The sequence below is a fragment of the Sander lucioperca genome, chromosome 19, assembly GCF_008315115.2.
Source record: "Sander lucioperca isolate FBNREF2018 chromosome 19, SLUC_FBN_1.2, whole genome shotgun sequence".
Taxonomy (NCBI): domain Eukaryota; kingdom Metazoa; phylum Chordata; class Actinopteri; order Perciformes; family Percidae; genus Sander; species Sander lucioperca.
The window spans coordinates 18,126,097-18,139,434 of NC_050191.1; the positions used below are offsets into that span (position 1 = coordinate 18,126,097).

A 13,338-nucleotide genomic window follows, 5' to 3' on the forward strand; every position below is an offset into this window, starting at 1 on the left:
TTCTAAATTACCTCAGCCATAACTTTGTCATTTCTCTAGTGAAATTTCTTGTTTCTTATTGACATACGCATCTGCTGAAAATTATTTATCTGTGTGCCAAGAACATTTTCTTGTTCAGGTGCCGCCGGAAATTCGGCCAGATGTCTTTCATTTCGGCCGGATGTCCGTTACCTTCCGCTTTCTTTGTGTTGTCGTTTTAAACTCCGGTGGATTTCTGAGGACTATGGTTAACTGCTCCTCAGATCTCTGCAGGGTAAATCCAGACAGCTAGCTCAACTTTCTCTCCAATCTGAGTTTTCTGTTGCACGATTAAAACAACCTTTGAATGTACACGTTCCACCAAAACAAGTTCTTTCCCGATGCTATTTTGCAGGGACGACGTTGCTCCGTCCGGCGCTTAGCACCGCCTAAGACGATTGTGATTGGTTTAAAGAAATGCCAATAAACCAGAGCACGTTTTTCTCCAATCCCAGAATGTGTGGACTAGCCAGTCCCTCCTTCGCAGCGCTGTGGAGGAAGGTCTGGCAATGCGAGTCGTACTAAATGCCGACGTCAGCATGCTCACAATGAGCATAAGCTGTAACAATGTTCACCATCTTAGTGTAGCGTGTGACAATAGCACTAAATTCAAAGTACACCTGAGGCTGAGGGAAATGCCAGATTTGCAAGTATTTGGACATATTCGAATTTTGACCTGAACACAATTCATCCCAAGGGGGACATGAATGTCTGCAATTTTTTTTGGCAATCCATCCAAAATATTTCACTCGGAACCACAACCTGTCAACCTCCTATTTCAGTCAAGACCAAAGTGATGGACTGATCGACAGACTGACAGTAGTTATCCATAAAGCGTGTGTCTAAAAATGAGATGCACTGTATGTATGTGAAAAGGCCTCTCAGAGATTTGAGGGGGGAAATGAGATCCAGTCTGTTGTCTGACATTCAATGAAATGAATTCCATGTGTTTATTTCAAAATCCTCACTTAAGGCATTTATGAGACACTGCATGAAGACAAAAACGGACACTTGGGGGATGCCAGTACTAATCAATGCTCCACTCTGTCATGGCAAGTTGGCAACCTGAAAAATCTCTCACTTGCATATTATAGTAATTCAAAAAAGAGTATAACCTTAAATCACAGTCCCTAATATTTTTCCTATGGGAACTAAATGACACATCACACATTCAAAATAATAAAAACACAATTCTATATATTAAAGTATGCACTTCTAGCAGTGTATTACAGCCACATTAGAAAAATAAAACAACTATTACACACTTGCATGCTTATTAATAGTGTCATCTTTTTCAAGTAAAAAACACGAGAATGGGCTAATTTCACAGTCGATAGTAAATGGTAATTAAAAGGAACGTGATCCAAATTATTAGAAATTAAAAGATTAGTGATATGTAGCAAGTACAAGTTTGTGGGGGTAAAACATCTTTTGAACATGCTTGTTTACAATTTATTACTCCTGAATCAAATGAACGTCAATCAATGCTTATTTCCCCTCCACAACTTAATCGCAAACCTTTTAAATGCAACGGTGTGTGTATGATTGTGCTTTTTCTTAAACCATACAAACAAGTGAAGACTAAAGGGGGCCTTTCAAAATGTGCATGCAAGTTAAGTGTTTAAATGACCAGAAATTATTTTTTTAATCACATTTCATAATCCTGAGGGGGTCTGCAAAGATGACAATGCAGTTTGAGACATGGGAGATTTTTTTTTTTTAGTTAGGTTAACACAACCTAATTAATCAATAGTTTATCAAGGGTAAAACAAGTTCAGTATTATTAAATAGCACCTTGCTAGTACATACATTAGTAAATTATTATGAAGCCATGCCATTAGAGAGCTTTGGGCCCCAATGCAAACAAAGCACAATATTTGTCCTTAGAAGGACCCGTCTTTACTTAAAGCTGCACTGTGCAGTCAAAATATCCTCATGAAGCAAAGTTAAATCAGGTGAATGTGATCATCTATCAGTAACATTCAAGTTGTTTCATTAGATATTTGGTACAAAACAAAAAGGTTTGACCTACACTTTTAATACAAAAAAAATTGTCCCTTATTAAAAAACAAACAAAAAAAAAACTACACAGTGCAGCTCAACAGTTCAGGCAAAAATGTGCACATGTATTGGAGTATTTGGTAGTGTTCTCTGTCCTGGAATGAAGAACCAGATATGTGTTGTAATATGAGAGGGAAAATGTTAGAATTAGCCGAGGGTGGTGTAACATACAGAATAAGATGGTAAGGACTTCCACAGTGGATAAAGTCCATTTGTCTTGACAGAAATACAGAGTAGAAGACAAACTCTCAAAATATTCAGAATAATTGTTACATAATTGTGCGATATTCTAAAAATGATCAATTAGCAGCCTCTGAAAACATCTGACAAAACACTTAAGACCGACACACACTAAAACAATATAAAGGCTCTGTGAACAAAAACAAAAAACAAGTTGCTGGTAGCTTAGTTTTGCTGAGTTATATTTTATGCAATCTCGAGTTTGTAGCACGAGTGTATTGTCTGACCTCCCTCCCTAGACATGTACTGCATATCAACCCCTGTTTCTTTTCTTGGAACGCCAACTCCCATCCCTTTCCTCACTTCCTCTTCATCTTCGTTGTTGCCAGTCATTGGAACTTTGACCCAGCCATCTGTGGCCAGGCCGTGTTTCTTCTGATGTCTCTTGTAATTGTCCCAGTGGCCAGTGGTGTAGCCGCACTCCTGACATTTGTACGGCTTCTCTCCTGTGTGCCGGAGCATGTGCCGCTTCAGGTTCATGCTCTGGTTGCAGCTGTAGCTGCACACGGCACACTGGAAGGGCTTTGCCCCCGAGTGCACCCGCTGGTGACGCTTCAGGTTGGCCAGGTTTCCGCAGGCGTAATCGCACAAATGGCACTTGTAAGGTTTCTCGCCTGTGTGCACTCTGTGGTGGCGCTTGAGGTTGTCGAAGTGCGCTGAGGCATAGTCGCACTGTGGGCACTTGTATGGTTTCTCGCCGCTGTGAGTTTTCATGTGGCGTGCCAAGTGGTTTGGGTAGTGTGTGAGGAAAGGGCAGGCGGCGCAGGTGTACACCTTGTCGCTGCGCTCACCAGGGCTGTTGGGAGATGATGAAGAGTCTTTAGTCAGCATTTCGAGGGTACACTTGGCACAAATCTGGGCTGAGGAGCCATCCTCGTCCTCCAGGACAATGCCACACAACCGGCAAGTGAAAGGGAAAAGTGAAGGGGGGAGGGCGGCACCGTCTGCTACGCCCACTCTGGTCGCCCTGCTGCCGCCACTTCCTGTGGTGTCCAGCAGGGGTGGAGGCTGGTGACCTGGAGCTGGGTTAGAAGATGCTATGGGTGGTGGTGATGCTCCCTTTAAGCCATCAAAGGCTGATAGGTAGTCATTGTTTTGGGCTCCTAAAGTCAGGTTTGAAGTTGGCCTCGCAACGTCTGAAACTTCACAAAAAGATGAGTTATTATATATTAAATGACTGATCATAGATATCAAAAAGGGTGCACCATATTTCAAGATTGTGCATCATGAGTCACAATATAAACAATGAAGAAAGAGTTATGTAGATGATGAAATAATTAGTAATAGTAAAAGAAAGTAATGATAGTAATGGTATGTAAGTAATGATACATACCGTTGGCTGAAGTACCCGACACTTCATCATTGGGCCTTTGCCCAGTCACATGCTTCTTCAGGCTGTTTTGGCCACTGATCGGTCGTGGCGGCGTGTCCTGTCCCGCCACTGCAGAGGGTACATGCATCCGCTGATGCCTCTTGAGATTGCCAAGGGAACTGCAGGCAAAAGTGCAGATGTCACATTTGTAAGGTTTTTCCCCCGTGTGAATGCGCAGGTGTCTCTGCAGGTTCACCAGCTGGGCTGAGGCGTAAGTGCACAAGGGGCAGTTAAAGGGCTTCTCCCCGTTGTGCGTCTTCATGTGACGCTTCACATGGTTGGCGTAACGCGAGGAGAAGCCACAGAGGTGGCACGAGTGCAGTTTGGCCAATTTGTCCTCAGCTGACAGGGTTTTGTCGCCCATCCCGTTTCCCACCCCTTCACCGTCCAGCTGCAAATGGGAATCTGAGCGCATCCCGCTTATGCTTCCAAAAGGTGAACAAAAGTCTGTACTTTTGGCTTCCCTGGAGGCTTTGCAGCACCTAAGGCAGTATGGACCAACCAGGTCTATGCCAGGTCCCAGAGGCTCATCACGGAGCTGTCCGCAGCCCCTGCAAGACAGGTAGGGAGGAAAACTGGGCTCGGACTGGGCTGCTCTGCCCTCGTCTTCCCTACCGTTGTCAGTTGTGCTGTGTGAGTTGTCTGTTTCACTTTCCATGCTGAGCTGGCTGTAGGCAGGGCTCTCCTCATCACCCAGAGGAAACACAGAGAAACCAATCTCAGCTGCTACTTCTGAACAGGGAAGACAAACAGAAAAACATGTAACATAAACACTGCACATTTTCAGAACAAAGACCTTCACAATCCACTCTAAATGTCGTTACATACCTTGAAAAACCCAGAGCACATTTTCTGTACTGCTGTTTATTAAACCTATAACATTTCAATTCAATATTTGAACTGAATTTCACACTAGGCTTACATTTGCAACTGTCCTCTCTACCTGGAATGGCTTATTCTGTAGTATACTGTATATAGCCTTTATTTAATCAGGTAATGTTGAGATCAAGACAGACCTGAGTACATACACAGATACAAATACACAGAGAAGACAACACACAGCCAGTCACACAAAAGCACATAAGACAAACAGCATCAGAGACAATCACACACACATCTCTATTAATATACTGTAAGACTATCTGTATTATTCACAACTTAAATCAAACGGAACAAGTACAACTAAATGCTGAGCACAATTGTATGGAAGTCCAAAATGACCACTTTGGAATAAACTAATCAGACATTTTGAAATGATCACACAAACTAACACAACCAAATGTATAACTGAACAGATACATTGTGAAATAATTCAATACTAAATTACTACAATAAAATGTAATTCCATCACTTTTATTTTCATAGTACACAGGCTGGAGATGTGATTGGCTAAGGTGCAAGTGGGGCGTGGATTGATGACAACACCACTGAAAAGTGGCATGAAGTAACCATAGTTGAAATAATGGCTATGACAAATTCATATTGTTTACACCGTTAGTATAACATTAAGAATGACACCACATTTTATATTACTGAGTTTAACGTAGAAACTCACTCCCGTACAAATGAAGGCACACATCCAATTCAAATGGTATCTTCTAACAAATCTCACTGAATGACTCCAAACTGTCTGACAAAGAAAACAACCAGCAGCACCGAGCGGTTTCAGATAATGTCGCTCCATTTCCATCACACTGAAAAAGATAACGGCAGCGGAGACGGAATTTCTCTCCTCAGCAAAAAAGTGAGAAAAGTGAATTTCCAGAGAAACAATTCATACTCACAGTGCTACCTGCAAGGTCAACTGCGTTTCAGCTGTTGTTATGTTATGCCATCCGAGATTCTCAGTCATTAAAAAGACAACGAGAGAGGCACTTTTCCCAGAGGAATTTAAGAAAAGCTTCGAGACACAGCAGCGCTCTCCAGCTTCAGCGTGTGCTTCTGAAAGCAAACAAGCCAAAAGAAAAACCACCTTCCTTCACAGATGCCGAGGCAGGATGTGAGGAAGGCGAGAGTCGACGCTGCCCTTTTATTCTGCCCCATGGAAACCCCTCGTGGATGATTACCGAGCCTAATGATAATGATGATGACTATAATGGTGAGGCTGCTGCTGCTGATGATGATGATGATGATGATGATGATGATGATGATGATGATGATGATGATGATAATGATGATGAGGGTAGATGATGATGATGATGATGATGATGATGATGATGATGATGAGGGGGGAATGATAATGGCAGTGGGGTAGTTGGGAGCAGAGGCAGCAGCAGCAGATGATGATGATGATGATGATGATGATGATGATGAATAAATGCCCTCTCATAATGGTGTCCTTGATGGTAATGGTCCTATTTTTATGACCCTCATATAATAATGGCATCTCAGCTCCTTTCTCTACTTTTCCATTTTCAGATCATTCTCTCTGACAAAGAGTCATGCTGGGAAATATGAGCTGGTAGTTCCATTTCTCTTACTGTCACACAGAGAGGCTATGATTCTTCACTGAGAAACATACTGTAAAAAAGCCTCCGAGTCCTCTTTGTGGTGCGGCTACTTTACAAATGAAGCCACCGCATCCTTTAGTGCTAAATTAAAACGTTAAAATGATTTACATCACAGATTAATTCCAGGTTTCCGTTGTGAAAACAGGAAGTGGAAATGAGGGCTTATACAAAACATCATGATACTACTAAGCAAGTGCAGTTCAAACTGTGGAGTCAATTGTAATGTACTATATTACGACAGGCTGTGTGATCCTCCCGTTCCCTTCATTGTATAATCAATAGACACATTTGCAGTACTATAAAATGTTTTTATATACTATACTTTATACTTTATATAAAACGCGTACAGGTGAACATGCAACAACAGTGAGTGCGATGCTAAAAGAGAAAAACTTGGCTGATTATATAGACTTGCCCTATTTATAAGTGAATGGACAGCTACGCTGAGAGGCAGACAACAACATACGCCACCCTTTAAAGCTATAATCCTTCCAATTTTAATGAGATCAAACCCCGTTTTCGATACTATTTATAGTCAGCATTTCTTCTGCGACAACCAATTCAATGTATTAACATTCTGGAATGATCTTTTTATGTAGCAGTTTTCATTGATAGTGGAGTCCACCATCCCTACGCTGGCTTTAAATTGGCTACCTACACACAAGGGATTACCAGGAAATGATGAAGTAGGTAATACAGCATTACGGTTTGTAATTTTATCCAACTGTTATCGGCCTCACTGTTTACTGCTCACTCTCCTAACGCTATATCAGAGCTGGATTAAGTTACCGTTTCTGCAAACTGAACATTTCCTACTGCTGCTGCTCCCATTAGAGGGTTCACCTGGTGAAATGACTACAGTGAAGGCAGCCTCCACTTCGAAAAACACAGTCAAACTAGCCCACACGTTGATTTGCAGTACAGTATGTGTATTTACTGCGAGTAATAGTAAGAGCATGTAAGAAGTGATTTCAAAATAAAAGCTTTCATTTTAAAATCAGTTTCCCGATACTGTCTGAGTAACACTATGTGGTCTGCTATCATTTCAAAGTGAAATTGGTCTGTGGAAAGGGGAAGTTGTCATTTTGAAGTCAGATTGGCCTTTAAAAAAATGTATTCTTTTTATTAGTAGGTTAGACTTATTATTCACACAATTTAAATGACTCAGCCTCCACGATCAAGATTTTTGTGTTGTATCATTCTCCATTTTATGTTTTATTTCTTTATTTTGTTTTATTTATTTGACTGACTGATTTATTGATTGAATGAATGTGGACATTGTTTTAATTTTGTGATCAGTTCTTACACGCTTTAACCATAATGCCTATTTACATATACCGTACCGCAAAACAACGTGGGGGCTAGTAGTTTGTTTGGTGTTTTTCAAAGTAGATGCTGGCTTGACGTGGGGGCTTTTACTGTGAAGAAATCTCAGGAAACGCATGTATTTTGTCACGAAGTTAACACTGACCCCAGTCAATCATCAAAAATGCATTTGGCATTTTTTGTTTGTTGAACAAACATCAGTTTGTTTGGCTGTGCTGTAAACAGATAACAGAAAAAAAAACGCCCCTTTTTCAGGATACTATTTTAAAGATACTTTTGTAAAAATCGAAATAACTTTAGAGATCTTCATTGTAAAGGGTTTAAACAATGTTTTCCATGCTTGTTCAATGAACCATAAACAATTAATGAACACGCACCTGTTGAACGGTCAAAAAGACAATAACAGCTTAAGGGCGGTAGGCAATTAAGGTCACAGTTAAAAGAAAATTAGTAAAGAGACCTTTCTACTGACTCTGAAAAACACCAAAAGAAAGATGCCCAGGGTCCCTGCTAATGTGTGTGAACGTGCCTTAGGCATGGTGCAAGGAGGCATGAGGACAGCAGATGTGGCCAGGGCAATACACTGCAATGTCCCTACTGTGAGACGCCTAAGACAGCGCTACAGGGAGACAGGAAGCACAGCTGATCGTCCTTGCAGTGGCAGACCACGTTTAACAACACCTACATGGGATCGGTACAGCCGAATATCACACCTGCGGGACAGGTACAAGATGGCAACATTAACCACAAGAACTGGCCAGTCTGGTGCAGTACATGAGGAGGAGATGCACTGCAGTACTTCTCCCATCTAGTGTTGAGATCATATATCGCAATCAACTCTCTCGCACCACGCAGTTAAAAGTACGTATTACAGCTACGGTAGCCTTCACGCTTCAAAAAGCCGGTCTCTTGCTCTTTTCAATATCCTTTTTATTTTTCTGGGCGAAGAAGAAGACTCCTGTTCCTGAAATTTGGATTTTGAATACGTGTGGTCCTCCATGTTTCCTTCTTCAAACGTGCCGGGGCCGGGATACGACGATACCCATTAGCAGCATTAGCAGCACCTGTGAGTTTATCATGTGACAGTATGTCCTGTATGTCCCTTACCAGCTAACGTATTTCAAGATGGTGCATGAATATGGAGCGTCTACCCCACTTCACGCAAATGTAAAATTTCAAGCCAAAAGGAATACTTGGAATTGATGGTGTTGGTAAATATTCATGAAAAAGGACGAGTTTGTGAACGGGCAACACAGATTTAAAAAAAAAAAAAAAAAAATTGTTTACAAACCTGAGAACTTTTCAAGGCCTAGAATCTTGTTGTCATGATCAGGATCGCCAAAGTCTAGGTCTTGTCCTAGAAGGAAGTCTGTGTCTAAGGTGAGGTTTCCTGGAGCTTCAATGGCTACACCATCTTCAGAATCCACTACAGTCATAGAAAGGAGCACATTAACAACATTAGATGACTACTATCATTTCACTCAGTTTTAATCAATTTGAATGCATATTTCACTGTTATTGGCAAACTGTCAAGGCACTGACACATAAGCAGCTTTGTGTAGCCAACATGTTGCTTTCTGCTTTGAGTTTCAGTGTCAACTAGAATAGTTGGCAGTCTGATGGAGAAATCATACAGGCATGTAACTGTTTTATTGCCGAAATACATTGATAGTCAAGTTAGCAAAGATTTGTATTTAATACCTACATTGTAGACGTGGTCTACTTATTCATTGAAATCAGACAAATTATTACAGATGACAGACTTATTATAAACATTAAGCTTGGCTGAACGAGGCTGGTGGTATTGAAAAAGCTGCCTTACCTTGAACCTTCAAGTGAATCTTACTATTTAGTAGCCTATACATATTGGTTTTGATTATTTATTTATTTATTTGCAAGTATATATTGCTCAAAAAGTAAATTGCATCATAATTTTCCACAAATGCTAAAAACAAAATGATCACTCTTCTCATTTTGCAGCAAAAGCTTTTGACAACCCTCGTGGATCCTTATCTATTGTGTGCAATTGTTTGATCCACCCCACTAACTAATGTAAAATTGTGCAGAATTATACATGAATTAATTTAGGTTAGTCAAGCATACAAACATGGGGTGCATGTAAATGCAATTAGCCAGGTCATCAGTAATTAGTCTGTCTTGCTGCTGGTGAAAAATCTTTTCAGTTCCACTACAATCTTATTTGTTTAACTTATAAAAGTAAAAGGTCGAACATAATCACGGAAGACAGCGTACAAACAACATTAACTGAACAAAAAATGAACTGCTTTCAGTTGACAGATGGAACTCTTTTACTGCATTTACAGCTAATGATGCCTGAAATCCTAACTCGGTCTCTCAAGCTTGATGGAATCCAAACAGCTATCACACAGCTGTCACTGTTCAGAAAACTACCACCAAGCCAATTCAAGGGCATTACGCTCATCAGCCCTTCTTGGCAAATCCTTGAGAAACAGCACCATAGTGCCATCTACTGGTCATTTTGTCTTTGACATGATGGTGTCAAGGCTGTGAGAGCGATTCTCTTTTTCACAGAACCACATCAAATCGAATTAGATTAATAGATGGCTAGTAAATACGTGCAAACAGAAACAATCTTGCTAGAATATGCTGGTCAAGTGAATAAAAATATTGGACTGTAAAAAAGCAACAGTGAAGAAAACCCTTGGATGTGTTATTACTGCATGACAATAACATTATCTTTGGTGTTTTAAGTACATACTGATCAATAATGAGTGATGAGTAACTGAGCATTTTCAAGGTTGTAAGTTTATGGTGTTGACATTACCTATTGACCACCACTGAAATACTGCAGCCAAAACTGCTGTTCTTTTCTATGCAAAGCAGAGGTAGTAACATAAAGTAGATGAAGTATTGACAGTTTATATTTAGCTTTGTATGTTGTTGTAACGATTACATTGTGTGAGTGGCGGGAAATGAAGAAGTTGGTTAAACAAATCCTTCTGCTATTTGGCAACACTAACATGTAGCGATACTGTGTGTGGTGCATGGTTTTAAAAATTAGTTTAGGCCACACTTTGTTAGCATGCATGGTATCAGCAGCATATGTACTGTGGGTGTAACAGCTTAAACTCTGTATGAAGCAGCTAATTACTAACATGATCAGTCATCTCATTCTAAATCAGGTACTACACAGAATACAAGGCATTGAAGAGAAGTAGAATTTGCTCACATCATGTGTTTTTACACACATTAAATAGCTCCAAATGTCACATCTGTACATTTCTAACTTTAAATATTTTACAATAAACTTGCAGTGTGCACATTCCACAATCATTCTAATGAATGACAGCAACGCCTGGTGTCCAGATGTGAGCGGAGAAAGAGGACACACGTTGTAAATTACCAGGCCAATGCTCACAGGGATATAATTTGAGACCTAACTGTGAAGCCACAACTGTCTGTTGTAGGATGAGAGACTTCCGTAGCTTAGCTATGTATCAACTTTTCAATGTTAAAAAGATCTCTGAATACCTACACTTGACTGGCTGTGGATTCTGTTGTTTTTTTCTTGGCATCTTCCAGACAGCCTCTCTCTTTTTAGCAACGTCTTCTTGCAGACTTCCACAACCATCAGCTCATTGTCATCCGTTTGGAAGATATTCTTCAGTATTTCTATTCATGCAAGACAAAATGAATGAGCAAATTAGTACTTGATTATTTTTGTAATGAATAGTTCAATTGTTTGGTCTGTAAAATGTTAATTCCCTAAAGCCCAAGGTGACATCTTAAAATGTGCACGTTTTGTCTGACCAACAGTCCAAAACCCACAGAGATACATTTCATTATCACAGAAAAATACAGAAACCAGCAAATACTCACATTTAAGAAGCTTGGACCAGTGAATTTGTGGCATTTTTGCTTTAAAAATTACTTGAATGACAAATTGTTAAAACCGTTACAGATTTATTTTTCTTTTGATCAACTAACCAATTAACCACCAAATTGTTTCAGCTCTTTACCTACAAATAGAATATGACATATTTCAGTTACCATTATCAGGTAATTATAATAATTATATTAGCTTACTTGTAACTGAATTGGATCAAGTCACTCCTTGAGCTGAACAACAGAGTGACAAGTCTGTAGTGATCAGTGATGGTAGTGTCATCAAAACAAATACTGCACATTCACAGTACGTATTATAATTCCACGTCTGTTAAGCCTCGTACTTAAATAACACTGCTAACTATAAATGCTTTGAACACATGAAGCCAGTCACTAACTCAGAGTCTTACTGCAGTGCCATTTTTCGACTTATCCATTATGTCCTAATGAAGCCAGTTAGAGGACATTGCACAGTGTAACTAACATCACAAGATACAGATATCACATGGGTGTATTATCTGGACTTGAGCTGTATTTACACTGTAAACAAACACAAAATCCACCATTAAGTAGAAATACAAAATGGCTAACATTAGCTCTGGGGCTGCAATCCGACAGAAAGCAATCAAGCGAGTCAGCTAGCAATTTAAACAGAAACATGTCTTCTTATAGCATACAGCTAGCTGATGTTGTCACTGTGCAACAAGAAATGTCAGCAATATTGGGAAAACTGAAGGTTCGCAACCTAATGAGTGGCTAAACAAAACGCGTCCTCATCAGCACGTAGTAATGATTGATTGGCAGGTGCCATCTTCAGTCAATATAAGCCGTAGCTTAACATGTTAACCTACAGCTAAATTAGCCGAGCAGCTAATGCCAACTTCACTAGTTAGCTTAGAGCTAACTTACCTAAAAAACGTAAATATCCCTGTCGATTGAAATGGCCTTTGTCATCGGAATACACGCCATTAGATGCGAAGTGTTTTTCCTCAAATGTACAACGTCTGGCGATCCGCCATTTCTTCATGAGCCGCGGCGACAAAGAAAGGCAATTAATGATATTTTTCATAACTTAATTGATTTTCTGATTCGCTTGTGATCTAGCAGCAGCAACAACAATACGACTTCCGGCCTGAATCCTTCAGAATAAAAGTGACATAGCCACTACTAGTAATGTAAATGTTAAATTAAGCACATAACTGCACACATTATACAGTTAATACTTATCGAACGTTACTTTATTGTTATATTGTCATTTTATCTGTACCTGCGTAAGAAGAAAAACATGCAAAATCCAACCCTATACTATAACGAGGTGATTTTGTGATTTATTTTCAAAATAATTGCACTCTACTTGCATACATTTTTATTCTTGGTGTTCTAGATTTCTACTAATTCAGATAAACCAACGTGCCATGACAGTGTAGGCTACCAATTATGTCATGCTTTGCATTTAATTGTATTGGTATGACTGTTGATTTCAAAATTACAGTATTTTTAAACCTAATTTTAAAAGTTAAATTATTGGCTTTTACTCTGAAGGCCAGGGACGCATACCGGACGTGTTATTTTTGCTGGCGGGATATTCCATTGTATCCTCTCTTCCGTTTAGCTGGGTTTCCGTTTCCGAAAATAATTTCCGGTTGCTGTACCTCACTGAATTATTGTAGTTGTAGTTCTAATATATAGGCTACATAGTGGCTGAAATATCCATATTATGATCGTCTCTAGTGAATTATTTTACAGTTCTGGGCTTGCGTGTGTCACTTATTTAAACGGATCATGTCAGTCCCATATAGTCTATGGTCAGTCCTTCAAAAATAAAATACACTCATCTAACGGAAGGGAAATGGTAGTCATGACTACCTTCTTGTATATTTACATATTTACATTTACATATTTACATAGCAAAATAGATAAGCAGCCACTTCCACTAATACCATT

The 13,338-nt window shown here is 39.7% G+C and overlaps 1 protein-coding gene across 3 annotated transcripts; it reads right to left on the reverse strand.

Annotated features, from left to right (window-relative positions):
• Positions 1 to 939: 939 nt before the first annotated feature.
• On the reverse strand, positions 940 to 12,631 carry znf513a (zinc finger protein 513a). Of its 3 annotated transcripts, none has more exons than XM_035995407.1 (5): positions 12,304 to 12,631; positions 11,045 to 11,181; positions 8,819 to 8,953; positions 3,653 to 4,423; positions 940 to 3,455 (listed from the first exon to the last, which is right to left on the reverse strand). In XM_035995407.1, the coding sequence occupies exons 2-5, from the start codon at positions 11,082 to 11,084 to the stop codon at positions 2,506 to 2,508; spliced, it is 1,896 nt and encodes a 631-aa protein (XP_035851300.1). In that variant the 5' UTR covers positions 11,085 to 11,181; positions 12,304 to 12,631; the 3' UTR covers positions 940 to 2,505. The 3 variants fall into 3 exon arrangements, with proteins under 3 accessions (XP_035851300.1, XP_031177991.1, XP_035851301.1); XM_031322131.2 differs by having other exon boundaries at positions 940 to 3,461; positions 12,304 to 12,629; XM_035995408.1 differs by lacking the exons at positions 8,819 to 8,953; positions 11,045 to 11,181; positions 12,304 to 12,631 and adding an exon at positions 8,012 to 8,219 and having other exon boundaries at positions 940 to 3,461; positions 3,653 to 7,933.
• Positions 12,632 to 13,338: the final 707 nt, after the last annotated feature.